Source organism: Anas platyrhynchos, chromosome 9 (assembly GCF_047663525.1).
Source record: "Anas platyrhynchos isolate ZD024472 breed Pekin duck chromosome 9, IASCAAS_PekinDuck_T2T, whole genome shotgun sequence".
Lineage (NCBI taxonomy): Eukaryota > Metazoa > Chordata > Aves > Anseriformes > Anatidae > Anas > Anas platyrhynchos.
The window spans coordinates 12,562,637-12,578,868 of NC_092595.1; the positions used below are offsets into that span (position 1 = coordinate 12,562,637).

General features: G+C 59.9%; 1 protein-coding gene across 1 annotated transcript in view; it reads left to right on the plus strand.

Annotated features, from left to right (window-relative positions):
* Nucleotides 1–14,313, plus strand: part of LOC140003205 (uncharacterized) — a 46,787-nt gene extending 32,474 nt beyond the window's left edge. The window contains exon 6 of the mRNA XM_072042541.1: nucleotides 5,726–14,313. Coding sequence (XP_071898642.1) covers nucleotides 5,726–6,082 — 357 coding nt within the window. The 3' untranslated portion in view covers nucleotides 6,083–14,313. The remainder of the gene's footprint in view (nucleotides 1–5,725) is intronic.
* The last annotated feature ends 1,919 nt before the right edge of the window (nucleotides 14,314–16,232 follow it).

The following is a 16,232-nucleotide window of genomic DNA, read 5'->3' on the forward strand; positions in this document are numbered from 1 at the left end:
CCACCCCCGCAGGGGACAGCCCTGTCCCCATCCTGGCTCTGCCCCATGTGTGTGTGCCCCTTCAGAGGGAAAGGGCTGCAGCTCCTGACCCACCTCCTGCTTGGGGAAGGTGGGGGCTTGTGTTGGCACACGCTGCCCGCGATGTGGTCCGCGTGGCACGGTGCAGGGTGTGCGCGGTGCCTGGTGTGCCGCCCGCTGCCTGGCACGCTGGGCGTGTTGCACGCCGCTGGCTGAGCGTGGCACGGAGCCCGGTGCGTGGCGTGCGGCGTGCCAGGCCAGGCGCCCGCTGCGTGGTGTGCAGCCCGCTGACCTCTCGCTGCCTCTGGCCCTGAGCGGGGGCCGGGAAGGGAAGCGCCGCCGGCCCCGCTGCTTTCATCGGGAGATCTGGAGCGCGGGGAGCCTGCCCAGATCCTAATCAGTGTGGGAAAGAAACGGCCGGGCCCGCTCTCGCCGCAGCCTGCTGGAGACGCCTTTTATTTTCATAAACTTTTATCGCAGCCCGCAGCCCCTGATAAACCGCCGTAAATAAGCGCAGGGGAGCGTGGCGCACGGCCAGCAGCCGCTCACGGACGCACGCGCTGCCGGCCGCTCCCGGGGGACGCGCGGTCGCACGCCAGCCGCCCAGGCCTCCTTTCATCCCCCGCCGCGGCGCGGGGACGCCGCATGGCCTTGGGGCCCCGGCTGAGCTGGGGGCTGCTCCCTGTGCTCCCACCCCAGCCCCACAGGGCCCCGGCGGGGCAGGATGTGGCCACGTCCTTCTCCAGGCGGCGAGAAGGGGCCTACATCCCAACAGGAGGCCAAAAGCAGCAGCAGCAGCAGGTCTCCGAGCCTCCCCCAGGGCTGCGCTGCTGTGGAGTTTGAGGATTGTTGGGCTTTGCCACAAATTAGTAGCTTGGGCTGCTTTCTGTTTTCTTCTATTATTTTTTTTTCGCTTTGCTAGAAAAGTTTGGGTTTTGTTTAAAAAAGTTTACATTCTTCTGGGAGCACGGAAAAAACAGGATCTGGGGGGTTGTTTGCACGCTCGTTCCGCAGGCTGACAGAGACAATTTTCCATTTCTGTTTGCAGTTGCTGGGGGTGGAAGCCATCCCTGCGTGTTGGTGGCTGCCCCGGGGCGCCTGGCTCCCCAGCACCCTGCTCCCACTGCAGGCAGGGGCTGGGGGCACGCGTGGGCTTTTCTGTCATTTTGCACAGTGACTTGTGGTGGCCACCCGTGGGGGGCTGTCACCGGGGGTTGGCCAGCCACGTCCACCTCTGGCAGGGACACCCATCGGCACGCCGTCCCCGCTCTCCCCCAGCACTCCTCGCGGCGTTTCACCCCGATCCCCCAGCCTGCCACAATCCCTTTTCTGTCCGCAGCCCCGCAGCCGGGATAAATGCGCTCTCTGTTCCGCCACGCCGGGAGCGCTCGGCAGCGGCTTCCCCACAAGCGAGCCATTGAGAGCAGCTCCCTCAGCGCCGTCACCCGCGGCTCCATGGCCATCCCGGGACCCCCTGCCTGCACCCCCTGCCCGCTGGCAGGGCACGGGCAGAGCCCCCGGGGACACCCATCCCCACCGTACCACACTGGAGGTGGAAATGGGGCCGCCCTGGCGTGTTGGTTCTTGACAAACCCACATCAGATGCTGCTCATCCCTGCACTCGCTTCCAGCTGCCCAGTGTGTGCTGCTGGGTTGTTCACGCAGAGTTTTCCTAGGGGTGCCCTTGGTCCCCGTACTGCTCAAAGCCACACACCTGCCAGCCCTGTACAGCATTTTTTAATATTGACGTTTTTATGCAACATTTTAAAATGCTGAGGGGCTGTTTCTCCTACGGCCATACTCCGTGTGCCTCTGATAGGGGCGTGTTGTGGGGGGACGGAACCCTCCAGCTACTGCAGATGAGAGCTGCTTTATTTTATGGGCTCCCCAGAAGAGCTTTCAGAGACAAACACAGCGACTCTCCGCAACGGTTTCAGCTCTTGGAAGAACACCCGCTCCTTTCAGCAGGGACGTTTTGGTGTCGGGTGTTCCAGCTGCGCTCTGTGCAGTCTTTCACACGAGGACCTCTAGATGCTCTGCTCCTCCTTGTGCAATGCCTTGGCTCTGGGTCTTGGCTCTGCTGAAAGCAGCGGAGTCTGACGGCTCCTTGGGGCTGGGCAGATTGGGTCCCTGGGATAGCTGAGGAAAACATCCAGAGCTTTGGCTGTACGGGGCTGGGAGAGCCCTCAGAGGGCCACTCGGTGGCTGCGTTACTCATCTGGCCAGGCTTCAGCTGGGGAGCTGCTTTGCCATCTGACTTTCAGCCACGCAGCAGCTCTGCCAGCTCTCCAGAGGATGCACGCCTCCAGGGGCCTGAGCCTTCCCCTGGGGTCGCCGTGACACAGTGACACACCAAAAATCAGACACTGGAGTGCCTGGCGTCCTCTAAAAGAGCTGAGGGAGGGGGGTTGTCACCCAGAGCCCTCCTGGGGAGCTGGGCAGCACGAGGGCTGGTCCCCCTGCGGTGACGGTGCTCACTGAGGTCATGTCCATGGCAGGAGCCACCCCCATGTCACCACCCCTGCTCCATGGGCTCCTTCTGGAGGTCTCTGGTCATGAGATGAGCTGAGGCCCATCTCTGGTGTGTCCTGTTCGTCCCACCCAGAGCCTCCAGGGACTCTCCAAACCGTGGTTTTGTGCGCATGACCAAGGAGTGTCCTTGAACCTTCCTCCCTAGGGGTTTTATTCTCTGAGGCACTGGCAACGGGAAAAAGCTCTCTGTGCCCTTCCCCCACCCCAAAGCATCCTTTACAAAAATAAAGTGCCCAAAATAGCCCTAGACAGTGCTTGACATTTGCCAGACAGCTGCTCTGGGGAGCGCTACAAAGGTTATGGATTGCTCCGTGCTTTCCTCCTCCTGCCGCCCCGCTGCCGCCCTGCGTGAGCCTTGGAGCAGGGCCAGCTTCCACGGGAGCTGGGGAGAGGTGGGGACGGGGATGGGGAGGCACAGGGACACCCACGTGTGAGGTGTTGGGAGCCTTGGCTTGGTCGCCCAGGTGGCTGGAGACAGGCAGAGGGGCTGCCCCCATGTCCCCGCCTCACCCCAGGACACCTCACTTGGTGCGGGGTCACAGCCGGAGCGTGCGGCTCCCCAAAATGTGCCGGGTTGGCCCAGGAGCCCTGCAGGAAGGTCAGGGCTCAGAGGAAGATGTAGGAGGCTCCTCGGGACACAGCCTTGAGTCAAGCCATCCGGGGCAGGGCAGGGAGCAAGGAGGGTGCAAGGACATCCCGTGCCAAAACGAGCACCTGGAGCAGGATGGGGCACCACGGGGAGAGGCTGCAGGAAGGAGCTGGCACAGCCAGGCTGGTGATGAGAGGCAAAAGGAGAAGGTCAAGAGGTGATTTAACCACCTGCAAGTCAAGATGGCCTCGTTTGGTGGAGGAACTGAAGTTTTTCAGTGAAACTCACAGAGGCTCCACCGTCTTAATCAAACTGAGAGCTGAGCGGCAGCAAGGCACGACCCGGTTGTTTTAGCTAGCAACCCAATAAATACACACACGTGCTTAAAGCCAAAGAGTCAACAGCCTTTAAATAGGAAAAAAGGATGTACACAGGATGGGAATTTATCACTTAGACAGAACGGGGTCCTTGAGATGCTAAATGTGGTGAAAACTGCTTGGAACCATAAGCGAGGAAGGGGGGCACTGGAGGAGAGCGCGTGAGCCCCCGCAGCCTGGAGCTCAGCACACCTTGGGAAGGCAGGCATGGAAAAGGTGATGCAGGCCTGCGACAGCACACAAGAGGCACACTGCTGTTTTTCCAGGGAATTTAATGACCAAAGCTAACGAGTAGCGAGACCCAACCTCGGCCATGGGGCACGCAGGACACTCCCCAGGCCAGAAATGTTTGGAGTCCGGTGATGTTTCCCTGACTTGGCGGCATGGATCCCCAGTCGTAGCCCTGAGCCTCACACACAACCTTGTTATTTATTTTTTTTATCTTCATGTTTACTAAACAAAGGTTTCCAAGGAAGTGCTGGTACCAGCTGAGGCCGTGCTGCGAGTTTTCTGCGCCATCTGTCTCGCTCCCTGGGCCGTGAGACTCCTCTGGAGACTCCTCAGATCTCCAAGAAAAGGCACTTTTAAGATGTTTTTCCGTGCCTGTTGATCCAGCCTGCGCACGGATCGGTCCCTGCAGTTCCACCACCCAACGACTTTGATGTCTGCAAGTCTGACACGCTCACCTCTGAAGCATTTCCCATCACATGTCTGGCTGTTTATACCTTCGAGGCACGCAGCCGCTCTCTTCTGTTTAAGGGCTGTCTTGACCACATCAGTAGAGTGAGAACTGCTAAAAATAGACGAACTGGCAAACTTCATGATATGGAAAATGACATGCTTTTGAAATCTCTGGAAAAGAATGGATTCTTTAAAGTGGAGTTTACAAACACTGATCCCATTATTTATGGTAGCTGTAAAGCGCGCTGCGCTCTGGAGGCACCGTCCCGCCGAAGCAGTGTGTTACCCATTACGGCGGCGTTAGCGTCCCCACGGCTCCTCAGCTGCGAGCGAGCTGGGAGAACAAGCTCGGGGGATGCACGGGGACCGAGGGGAGCTGCTTCCCACTTGGTCCTGTGCAGAGGGGGGTGCAGAGGCATCTGCTGGAGACCCTTGCAGCACCAGAGGACGAAAGCCATGCAAGGAAACCAAAGAGCGGCAGAGACGTCTCTCCTCCAACCCTTTGAAAAGTACCCAGATCGCCCAGGAATCTTTCTCAGGATCTCAGGATTTAATTTTCCCTGAGATCGCTGTTTTTCCCTGGGCAATACATCATCTCTCAGCCACTCCGATTTTTTCATTCTTAAAGCCCCCGGTAGCCAAGGGAACGTGCTCCTTTTTATGCCAGCTATCCTGGTCGCATTGTTTCTTTTAAAAGATTTATTGCACCGCTGCTCCCTGCTCCTCTCGCTATTTCCACTAGAGGATTTGCAGACGTGGGTGAGTGCTGCAGAACTGCCTGCACCTGTTCCTCCGAGTCCTCCTTCTCCTCCGCATCTTGCCCTTATGAGAGGCTCTCCTGCGGGAATTCCTCTCCCAGGCTCGTGTTTCACTTCCAAGCCGTACCTTCGGAGCCGGGACCGTGCTCCGGAGTCTTGGCACTGCAGAAGCGAGAGGTTTCTCAGGAATGTCCTCCGAGGCTCTGCGATCTGCTTCAACTGTTGCAGCCACGTTTAGATGTGTGGGTATACATACACGGAGGACATTTCTGACATCCCACCGCAATGGCAAGCGATCCCTGCTCGATTCGAGGGTGACCTCTCCGCGCAGCCGGCGGTGTCCCCAGCCCCCCTGCCCGTGCCGTTCCCTGCTCCAGCTGCCGAGCTCCTCGCATGTCCCTGCTTTGGGACACTGCCTCGGCTCCGTTTGGAGGGGATGCTGAGCCCTGCAGGTCTCATCAGCGGACCAAAGCACACAGAAACCTGCCTGGGATGTCCCCAAACTGGAGGGGGGAGAAGCCCACAGCAGCACACAGCCCGGCTCCTGTCAGCATTGTGTCAGCACCCGCCAGCAGCAGCGGTGTCAGGCAGCACAGGTGGCATTTGCTCCGTTCCAGCTGTCCTTGGGGTCACCCTGTGCCTGGGGGGCTCTTGGCTCCCCTCTGCTGTGCTGGGCGAGCAGCACCCCGGCGCTGGGGTCAGTGCTGCTCTGTGGTTGTTTGCTCTGCTGTATTTTTAACTTTTGCATCTCTCTGACATTTTACGGCCAGACGACGTTGCAAGGGACAAGTGCTTTCCATTACACGCTGGAACAAGCTCTCGCTTGCTGCCTGGCAGCTCCTGGGACACAAAGCCCACACGGCCCCGTGGCCCGGTGCTGGCTGCCCCACACAGCTGGGACACCCTGGCATCCGAGCAAGTGTCACCAGGCACAGAAACGTCCTGTGCATCCTGACAGCCCCAGGAGAAGCACGATATTCAATGGCAACAAATCCCCAGGGTGGGATTTGCTCCCTGCTGCTGTCCCATGCGAGGTTAAACAAAAAAAGGAGAATAAAAATGACCGCGGGAGGAGGGCACAAGCCCCTTCCTTGGCCCCTCAGAGAGAAAGCTCCCACCAGGATTAAATTTTCCATGGAGGGGGGACGTGCACGTGGCCCTGCGGCCGCCCCGGCTTCGGTTTCAGCCACCGGGCTGCCCCCCCGCCTCCTCAGCTGACACGGGGACAGCGAGGACTTTGCACCATCTGGGCACGGGGAAAGTGTGACCGAGGGACAAATGCCACCCGCGCTGATGGCACCAGTGCCCGAGCACGCAGACGGCTTCGCCGGCCGCCCTGGCTGCAGGGGGGAGGTAAAAGGACCCCGCCGGCGGCCGCGCACGGGTCGCTGCCTTGGCACCAGCCCCTCGTTGTGCCTCCTGACCGAAATTTTCCAGCCCGTGGGGGCAGACACCGCGCTCGTCCTCTGCGAGAAGCCAGGCCCTGTGGGTAGCTCCCTCCCGGCTGGGCTCTGTGCCCACGGGCAGCATTCCTGCGGGGTCTGCGGCCGAGGTGACCCCTGGGGACAGCCTGGTGGCCCTGTGTGGCTATCGGCCACCCGTGTCCCCTTGGGCTGGGTGTCTCCGGGGTGACGCTGCCCTGTGGGAAGCTCTCAGGGCCCAAATGGGATTATTAGGATTAAAGCCCACCCCGCTGTTCGAAATGCCCCCACAACCAACCCCCATCTGCTGCTGGCAGCCCCCAGATGGGAGGCAGCCGGGGGGTGGTGGGGGCGGCTCCTTCTGGAGGAGCAGCTGCAGCCAGGTGATTAATGGCCATAGCCAGAGCTCGGGGCTTGTGCCATCTGATAAGATGACAATCCAGCCCCGTTGTGGGGGAACCCATCACGCCTCACTCAGCAGCCATCAGATAAGAGCAGCCCTGGACCAGCCCCATCCATCCTCCGCACTCCTGCCCCCCCCCCCACCCTCTGCTTTCACCCTGCTGGGAGCCCTTCACAGCGCAGTGTGCGGGGGGAAAAGAGCCAGGGCTGAGTGCTTTTAGGGCTTAGGGGAGGGGATTCTGGTCTTCCAGTGTGTACTGGTGCCCTTGTAGGATCTCGCCGACCCTCGAGGTGGTTGTGGTCGGAGACGTGTGGCTGCTCCATTGGTGACACGTCCCCAGCAGCGGTGACCTGCGAGCCTCTGTGCATGGCGCTGAGCACACGGGGACAACCCTGAGGGTCCCGGGGAGCTGGGGGGGGTCCAGCCCCCAAGGCTGGGCTGGTGGAGGCAGGCATTAATCCCTCACAATTCAACCCCAACCTCTCCATGGCTCTTGTCATGGGATTTGTCATGCAGCAGGGGCACCCGATGAAATTACACGTCTCCAGCAACCCTCAGGGCACATTTTCCTCCCCCGTTGTTCCTGCTGGAAGGGGAACAGGGACCGAGGCAGGGGGGTCACCCATTGGGACGCAGGGCAGCAGAGCACAGAGCACCCGCACACCTCACCCCGCTCCTCCTCGGGAAGGCTTTCGCAAGCGATGCCCTGGGGCGGATTGAATTAGAGCCTAATAAAGCAGTGGTAATTTGCAAACTGGAAATGCTCCAGAGCGCCCAGGACTAATTCATTAAAATCCTCCCCTCCCTTCCCCTGGAGGTGTGCGGGTGAAGGCGGCCGAGCCGCAGCCCTGCTGCTCCTGCTGCCAGCGCCGCTCGGCTCCCAGCTGGGCCGGCCCGGGCAGGAGCTGTGTGCAAGTGGCTCGTTGGGGTGGTTCCAGGATACAGGTAGGGAATTTGGACCAAAATAAAAATGTCACGTCAAAGAACCAGCTTTTGGTTGGATGATTTTGGTATTAAAAAAAAAAAAAAGTGTTGCAGAAAGTGCTTGGCAAACATGTCAACCACAGAACAGCGTTTGTTTTATTACACTATATTGGAATTAAAAGGGATATTCTTCAACAATAACTTTTTGCCTTAAAAAGTAGAAACTAGAATAGGAAATACTTTTTAAAAACCAAAATTTCTGGGTGAAATGGCTGGTTTTGAGCACTTGTGCTGATGCCCTCCTCTCCCAAAGGAGTGAGAGCTCCCTGCACGTGGTCCTTGTCCCAGCATCCTGCTCCTCCCTTGCCATGGTGTGGAGGAGATGGTGACCCCAGACCTCCTGTAGGGCCAGGGGGTGCCAATCCCCTCCCTTCCTGCCCCTTGGGGACAGCAGCCCAGCACGGGGGCTGGACCACCAAACCCAGCCAAGCACCCACAGGCCCCTCATAAATTTGGTGTAGCCGAGGGGCCCTGGGAGCCGCAGTCCTGCTCAGCCCCCTTGCCCTCCTCGAGCTGTGCATGGCGGTGCAGGAGCCACTGGGGCTTGAACCCACCGCCAGGGCTCCGATCACAGCCCCGAGCTTGGCCGAGCCCCGGGCTGCCTGCAGGCAGCAGGTGCCTTGAATTCGAGCCGGGGGCTGAGCCCGGTGCCTGGGGGCTCGGGGTGGCTCTGCCATCCCAGCAATGTGCCCACTAAGCAGGGATCGGCAGCGAGCAGAAACGCTATCCAGAGGTATCCGGAGCTGCCCAGCCAGCGGGCAGCAGCTGAGGCCGGGAGGCTGCCCGCAGCCGGCCGGGCTCTGAGGCCCCATCGGCATTTTTTGTGCATTGCCAGCCAAGCTGTCTGCCTCCCAGTTGGCTCCTGAGCTGAGGGAGATGCCGGGCTTCCTTGCCCTTGCCCCTAATTTCCGAGCCCGCAGCTCACGTTGCAGGCTTCTCCCTGCGACCGCGGGCGCTTGGCCGTCGCCTTCCTGGTGGGGCTGCAGCCCCAGCGAGCTGATTCACCCTCCCCACATTTGCATCCCGCAAATGATGCCCAACAAATACAGCCGGTACATAAACACGGTCGTTAGCACCTATATGCCTTTGTACATGTGTGTGTGCACCCACCCATCGAGGCGAGGGGCGAGGGAAGCTGCTGCCCGCGGGGCTGGTGCTGAGCAGGGTGCTCCTGGGCTCCGGGGCCCTGCTGGCACCCAGCTTGGGTGGCTGCACTCAGACCTCTGCGCCGTGTCACCAAGGCCAACGCTCAGCTGAAACCGAGCCTCAAAGCCTCGGAAAGATTTGGCTGATCCTTATTGAAGATTTGACTGATGTGTTTGGAAAGTGTAACAAAACCCAACGGAGAGGAGGGCCGCGCGGGTTGTTTGCTTTTCTTGCTCGTTTCTGGCAAGCAGAAACTGCTGACCCCAGGCTCCCAAGTTCAGTTCCTCCGCAGGCAAACTTCCCCACTTCAAGGGCTTGCAGGGGAGGGTTTGGGTCCGCGCCTGCAGCCAGCTGTAAGCGTTTTCCCCACTTGAGAGGCCGTGCGGGGATGCTCGTGGGCAGGAGGCAGCGTGGCGAGCAGCCTGCCGGGGGGGGACACAGCCTGGCAAGAGGTGCTGCAGCAGGTGATGTCTGACGTTTGGGTCCCTTCAGGAGCTGAAAGCAAGGATGTGGAGGCTTCTGGATTTGTGTGGCTCTGGTTGGATAGCCAGCACCACTCGCCGAGGGTTCGTGAAATACCCAACAGGGCACCACAGGTGGGCAGAGAAGCGGGTGTCAGGGCAGCAGCACGGACACCCACCTCTCCACAGGCTGTGGGGCATCCAGACCTTTTTCTGGGGGAAAAATGGGGTGACTGCCTTTCTTCTTACACCCTTAACACTGCCGCCGGCAATGGGCACGTTGGAATATGTGACTGAGCACAGCAAGAGCCGCGGGACAGCCTCAGAGCTGAAGCAGGCAGCACCTACCCCCGAGCGATGTCAAGGGGCAGCACTGCGGCAAGGGGCAGGGAGCCTGAGGAGCTTCCTTTTAATTGATCCGAGTTTGCTGAGCCTGCCAAGTTAATGAGTCCCCAGCAAGCAGCTTTAACAAGAGCCCACGGCAGGCTTAAAGGAAGGAGATGAAAACGAGGGCAGGAATAGAGGCTTGTCTGCAGAGCCTGATCCGCCGGGGCCAGCGGGGCGAGAAGGAGCTGACGAGGGCTGGGGCAGCGCGGGGGCACAAGGCAGCCCCGAATGCACGGCTTCAGCGCTTTGCATCTCTGCCCCCTGCCCAGCACAAACCCCATTCCTCTGGTCCCCCACTGGCCATTAATCCCCCAGGGCAGAGGGAAGGGTCGCTCCCACCCTCCATCCCCTTTGGTACTGCTTGTGTGCAACTTCAGTGCTGGGGGGGCTGCAGGAGCACCCGTGGGTGCCGTTCTCCTGCCCCGGTGCCGTGCCGCAGCCCCGCTGAGCTCAGCCCCAGCCGGCCGGGCTGACCAGGGCCAGCTCCAGGCTCTGAAAGGGGCCTTTGTGTGCCGCAGGCTTTGAAGACGAAGGCCTTGTACCAGTGCCAGGTGGCGGTGGGGTGGCCACGGCCTCACCACGGCGCTGGGGCAGCTCCCGGCTCGTGCGGCTCCTGCTGGCAGCATCCCCGCAGCCGCTTCTGCTTCCTCCGCCGAAAAAAAAAATAATAATAACACCAGCAACAAAGTTGGGGGAAAAGGTGAAGGCAAACAAGGCAGCAGCCCTTCCTTCCCCATCCCTCCCACAGCCCCTGCAGCCGGCGGGGGCTCAGATGTTCTTTGTCACCCGCGGGGCCGGGGGCTGGCAGGGGACCCGCGCGGCGGCGAGGGCTGCGCGCCCCAGCTCCTGTTTGTCCCGGCGCACGGCCGGACTGGGGCAGGGCAGCTGCTGCGAGTTCACTGGAGCAGCACTTTCCCACAGTCGGGAGGAGTGACACATGGCTCTCACACATTCCTGCGCCGGCAGGCTCGGCCGCGCTTGGCCAGGAGTCAAGGCAGGCGGAGGGCTGCCGCGGGGAGCTGCTGATTAGCAGGTTCCGACTTTGGCACCGGCCCGCACGGAGGGTGAAGGAGACGGAGGGGGCAGAGCAGGCGTGGGGGCTCCGGGGTGGCTTCGTGTGAGATGTTTAACCCTTTGGAGGGACAAAGCAAAGCCACTTGTTTGTTTTTTTTTTTTTCTTTTTTTTTTTTTTTGGCTTTCCTGAGCCTGCAGCCTGCACGGGGACCAGCAGCATCCTGGGGGGGCTCCGCCAGGCTCAGGTTTGAGGACGCCCAGCGTTTCCCATGCTGGAGAACCCAGCTCCACCACAGGGCTGGAGACGTGAGCAAGGGGGTGTCTGCTCCAGCCCTGGCCCACTCTGCCTGTGGGAAAGTGGTTTCGTGCTCGTTTCCACTCCTGCTGTGTGTGTTCGGGCAAGGAGCTCTTCTCCGCGGAGCCTGGAGCAGCTCCAGCTGCAGGTGGGGTCTCCGGGTGCTGTAATGCAAAAGCTGTGGCAACGGCAGGGCTGCAGCACCACCAGGAATCACATTCACACGTTTCCCAGTCCTCCCCCCAATAAAGAGGAGCTGGTTTCGTGCCTTCCTCTGCGCCTGCTCTCGTCGCCTGCTGGTTGTGCTTGATTCCAGACTAACCATGACCTCCTCCGAGGCTGGAAGGATTTTGTGCCAAGCAGCCGCAGGCAAACCTTGGGATGTCTGGGGGAGCCCAGACAATGCAAACGCTCTCTTTTATCTCACCTATGTGTTTTTTTGCTCCTTGCAATTAGCCGCCTGCTCTGTCTGCTCCCCCATTTCCCTGCGGTTCCTCCCAGCAGCCCTGCCTCCCAAATGTCAGGCGGCAGAGCCACATCCTGTGCCCTTCAGCTCTTCCGACAGCTTTCGGGTGGCCGCGGGCGCTGCGTTGGCTGCGCTGCGGGCACGGCGAGGCTGGGCAGCACCAGCACAGCACCACCAGCCTGTGCCGCAGCCCTGCGGACGGAGCCTCCTGGCAGAGGGCCACCAGCTGGATGTGTCCCCTAGGGACCAACAGGGCCCCCAGGTTGTCCCCAGCCGTTGCTTCCCAGTGCTGCGTCTCCTCTTTCTGCCCATCTTTTGGAAGCCGCCAAGAAAAGCCAAGGGGAAAAGAGTCGGAGGGGTTGCGTGTCGCACCGAGCTGGAGAAACATCTGGTCTCCAGTGCCCGGCGTTGGGGCGGACGGGCTGTGGAGGAGCACAGCATGACTTCTTCATTCCCTGGGCCAGGAGGAGGCAAGAGCAGCTACCTTTTTTTAAAAGATGTATTAAAAAAAAGAAAAGAAAAAGATGAAGGTTCCCACTGGCACTGCTAGCTGGGTCTCGGAGAGGTTTTGTTTGCTTGCCACGTGTGATCCCCAGACCGGGGAAACCATGGCAAACGGGACCACACTTCTCAGTCCTTCTGAAATAGCGAAGGAAGCAGGGCAGCCGAAAGCCCTTTAAAGTATTTGCTTTTACAAGAAACCAGATAGCTGGATCTGTGCTGTACAAGTGCCGCTGATACGTCCTCTTCCTGCACTTGGCCGTTACCTGGCCATTTCAAATATTATTTCTCAAAAACCACTTCCATAGATCAACAAAGGCAGCCCGGCAGAGCCGTGCAGCTGGAGAGCCGGTGGTTTTGCCAGTCACTGGAGCAGAACAAACCAGCAAGTACACACAGAAACATGATTAATGAAAGACAGACCACAAAGCCTATAAAAACATATTTCTTGCTTTTATTAGACCAACGCAACTGTACGAAAAGAGCAGACAATCCCGGGACGCCTGGACCGAGGAGCGCGAGGGCTGCCACCACCCCAGGCAGCACGTGCGCGTCTCCTGCCTGCCCGGGCCGTGGGGACACACGGGGTGGGTGGTTGTCACCAGGGGTCACCCTTGTTGTTTTGGCCTCTCCAGGCACTTCTTTTTGAGGTTAAACATAAAAATATCCCGATGGGGAAAGGGAAATCCTGCTGCCCCCGTTCAGCTCCGTGGGGAGAGAGCGACAGTGGCGGGGAGCCAGGGGGGGATCAGCGGCACCCCCAGCGCCCTGACACCTCGCTTCGTGGGCGGCCAGATGCCTGAGCATTGATATGAAAACACAATTTTAAAAAAAAAAAAAAAAAGAAAAAGAAAAAAGAAATCACCTTTTCCCACTGTTTGAGGCAAGATCTCCTGAGCGAGCGCTGGCAAAGAAAGGCATCTTGTTCAGGGGGCTCTGAAAGGCAAGATGAAAGGGGAAACCTACATTTTTCAGCCCAGCCTGTTCCTGACATGGGAAAGTAGCGCAGACAAGAATAGATAGCTTGTTGGCTCATTTTTTCCTTGACAGATTATCTGTGTGAATGCGCCGCATTAAGCCGGCAGTCAGAGGCCAGGATGCCCCAGCCCTGCCTCTGCCCCCCAGCTACCTCAAGTGCCGGGGGAAGCGCCCAGCCGTGCCCCCCACCTGCACGGCAGCCTCCTGCCACTGCGCTTTTTGGGCTCCTGTGGCCGTGCGAGTGTGGAGATCTCCATGCCCAAAGCCTCCCCTGGGACACAGGGGATCACCGGGTTGTTAAAATAAATGCAGGGGCCACGCGGACGTGGTGCCAGGCTCCCGCAGCCTCCCCATGCACGGGGTGGTGGCAGGGATGTGGCAGTCCCGCTGCAGGGTCACGCTCTTTGCTCCGTGGGTCTATGGATCCCTGCCAAAGGGCGGAATTTGTCGCTGGATTGCCCAACCCCGGGCAAGTGCACTGAAAATTGTCAAGGAGGCCAAAAGCAGCGTGCTAGCTTAGCAAAATGCAATTAAGGTACAATGCGTTTGGGACCGCCTTTGGCCCCGTTGGAGCCGTTTGGGTCTCGCTGGCAGGTTTTTACCCCATGCTCAAGAAAAAGAGGCAGAAACGTGCTTAAAGCACGATTCCCCCTCCTCTTCTGGGGGCTGCGAGCCACAACCTCCCCAGCTGCAGCACAAGCCCCGAGCACCGAGAGGCACAGGGCAACACGGGGTGGGTCCCTGCTGGATCTATGGGATCTGTTTTGGGATCTGGCTGTGCCTGGCTGTGCCGTGGGTCCCGGGGGGCTCCCAGCCACCCGGCCCTGGCCGCAGCCTCCCCGCCGCAAGGTGAGGCGCAGCCCGCGCGTGTGCGTGCACCGGGAGCCTGTTTGCATATGAAAGTGGCCGTGCGCTCCGCGGGGCTGTATCATTTATTGTATGATCTTATCTGGCGCGTGCCTCAGCCGCCCTTTCCCACACTCTGCATGCTCGGCTGCCAAGGCCCCGGGCTTAGCCTGTCAGCATTACCCGGGCTCAGCAGGCAGGCAGTAATTCCCTGAATAAAGAAAACATTTTAAGGTTTGACAAGTCCAGCATTTGCATGTCTGTTTTCAGAGAAATAACCATCTCAGGGGATTAAGCCCTTTTTTTTTTTTTTTTTTTTTTTTCCCATCCAGCCCAAAGTATGAAAACATTCTTGACATAGTTGCTTGAAAAAAGGATTTCTATAGAGAAAAATACCTTGCGTCCTGTGTGAGTCCAGTGATTTGCTTTGAAAAAAAAAAAAAAAAAGAAAGAAAAGAGCCGCTCCAGTCCAAGGGGTTGTTGGTTTTAAAGCAGGGAAACGCTCCAGCAAGCGCCGCAGCTCTCAGGCGCCGCGCGCACCGGGGAGGATTTGTGTCCCCCGGCCCCGTGCCATCAGTGCCACCCCTGTGTGCCACCCCGCGGGCTGCAAACCTCCCGCCTGGGTCCCCGGGGGGCTCGCTGGCACCCCTCTGCGGGGCTGTTTTGGCTGGCCAGAGTTCTCTGAAGTGCCAGGACTCAGCTGAGCCACCCAGGGCTGCAGGGTGCTGAGCTGGTGCGGGCGAATTGCCACCCGAGGAAGGGCTTTGCCCAGCACACCAGGGAGGCACCGCAGCCAAGGGGAATCGGAGCAGGACCCGGGCACTCGGCGGTGCAGGAGCACAGCCCGGTTTAGCATTTTAAACACCTATTTTATTTGCTAGAAATAAATCGGATTTCCAAAGGATGAGCCACCCTCTGACTCCAAGGAGGAGGTCGCGCTTTGCCAAATCCGGGGATTTAACCCGGGATTTAGCCCTGGGCTGCAGGCTGGGCGAGACGAAGCCAGAGCCCGCCGGCACGGAGCTGCCCGTGGGGGCTGCATGGGGGGGCCAGTGCCGAGCATCCCTCGGGACGCCGAGCAGCGCTGCTCCTCCGGGTGCCAGCCACGTGCCCGTGGTGCTGGGCTGCTCCCGGCCCCTCCGTCTGCGAGGCTGTGCCGGCCGCTGGCAATTTGTCCGGGTGCTTTGCCTTGTCCCCGCCTCTCCCCCCAGTTTTCTCGACGGCTAAACGGGGCTTTAAACCGGGGGATAATACAGCTTTAACGCGGGGAGGCTTAAAAAGCAAAAGTGAATCATTCTTCAGTTCTCCTTCCCGTAATCTCTCCTGGTAACATTAATTATGAGTTTGCGCAGAGTGCCCCAAGGCAAGCGCCGCTTTCCCAGGACAATTAAAGTTACTTAATTATTAAAAACCGTGTGTGCTGTTCCTGCGCGCTCCCCAAAGCACCGTGAGGCAGGCGGGCCAGCTCGGCTCACACACTTTCTCAGCGCGGCAATTGAAGCGTCTGTGGGAAAGTCTGCTCCTTTGTAACTCCTCCGGCATAATCTCCCCAAATCCCACCCCGACGGGTGAGCGCCGCCGCTGGCCCCGTGCGCGGGAGGCGTGGGGCACCCGGGCTGGGGACACCGGGTGCCAGTGCCCTTGGCAGGATGCTGAGCTGCCACCTCTCGCCCCATGCACGGCAGAGGCCCTGCCATCCCCTGGCGCACGCCCCGGCACTTTTTGCCTTCCCTCGACAAAGCTGAACCCGAAACAAAGATTTTCCCCCGGCGCTGCCGCCGGCAGCCGGTTTGACTCCTTGAAGTAATCGCTGTAATTGACCCTTGCAGGCGCTGAGCGCCTGGGGAGCGGGGCCATTCATCAGACTGACGGGGTGTGAAAGCCATAAACTCTTTGGCGGAGCTCGCTCCCGGCCTGTCGGCTGCGCAGCGCTCCCAGCGAGCCCTGACACCCCCTCCCCGGGAACTGGGGGCCACGAGGGGTGCCCACCATCGGCCCTGAGGTGCTGGGGAGAGCCCCAGGGGTGCAGAGGATCCCGCTGGTGCGTAACCATTTTTTCTCCCAAATCATCCATGTTTGGGTCAGCAGCTCCCAGGCACGGTGCGGGCAGGCAGCCCGGTCTGAGCCCCTTCCCCTGGCTGCCAGGAGCACCAGGAGGGCTTTGCTGTGCTCCCCCCAGCCAGACTGGCTCCTGAGCCCCCCAGGACGTGGGGTCGGACCCAGCTCAGCACACGCCAGCCCCTGCTGTGCCACCAGCATCCCATCTGGGACAGCCAGCCTTCACCAGCCCGGGTAGGGAGCCCACAAATGGCTTTTCCTCGGGTGAGGAGCATCTTCAGGGCATTAAGCTGATGTAGGAGGTGACAAACGCGACA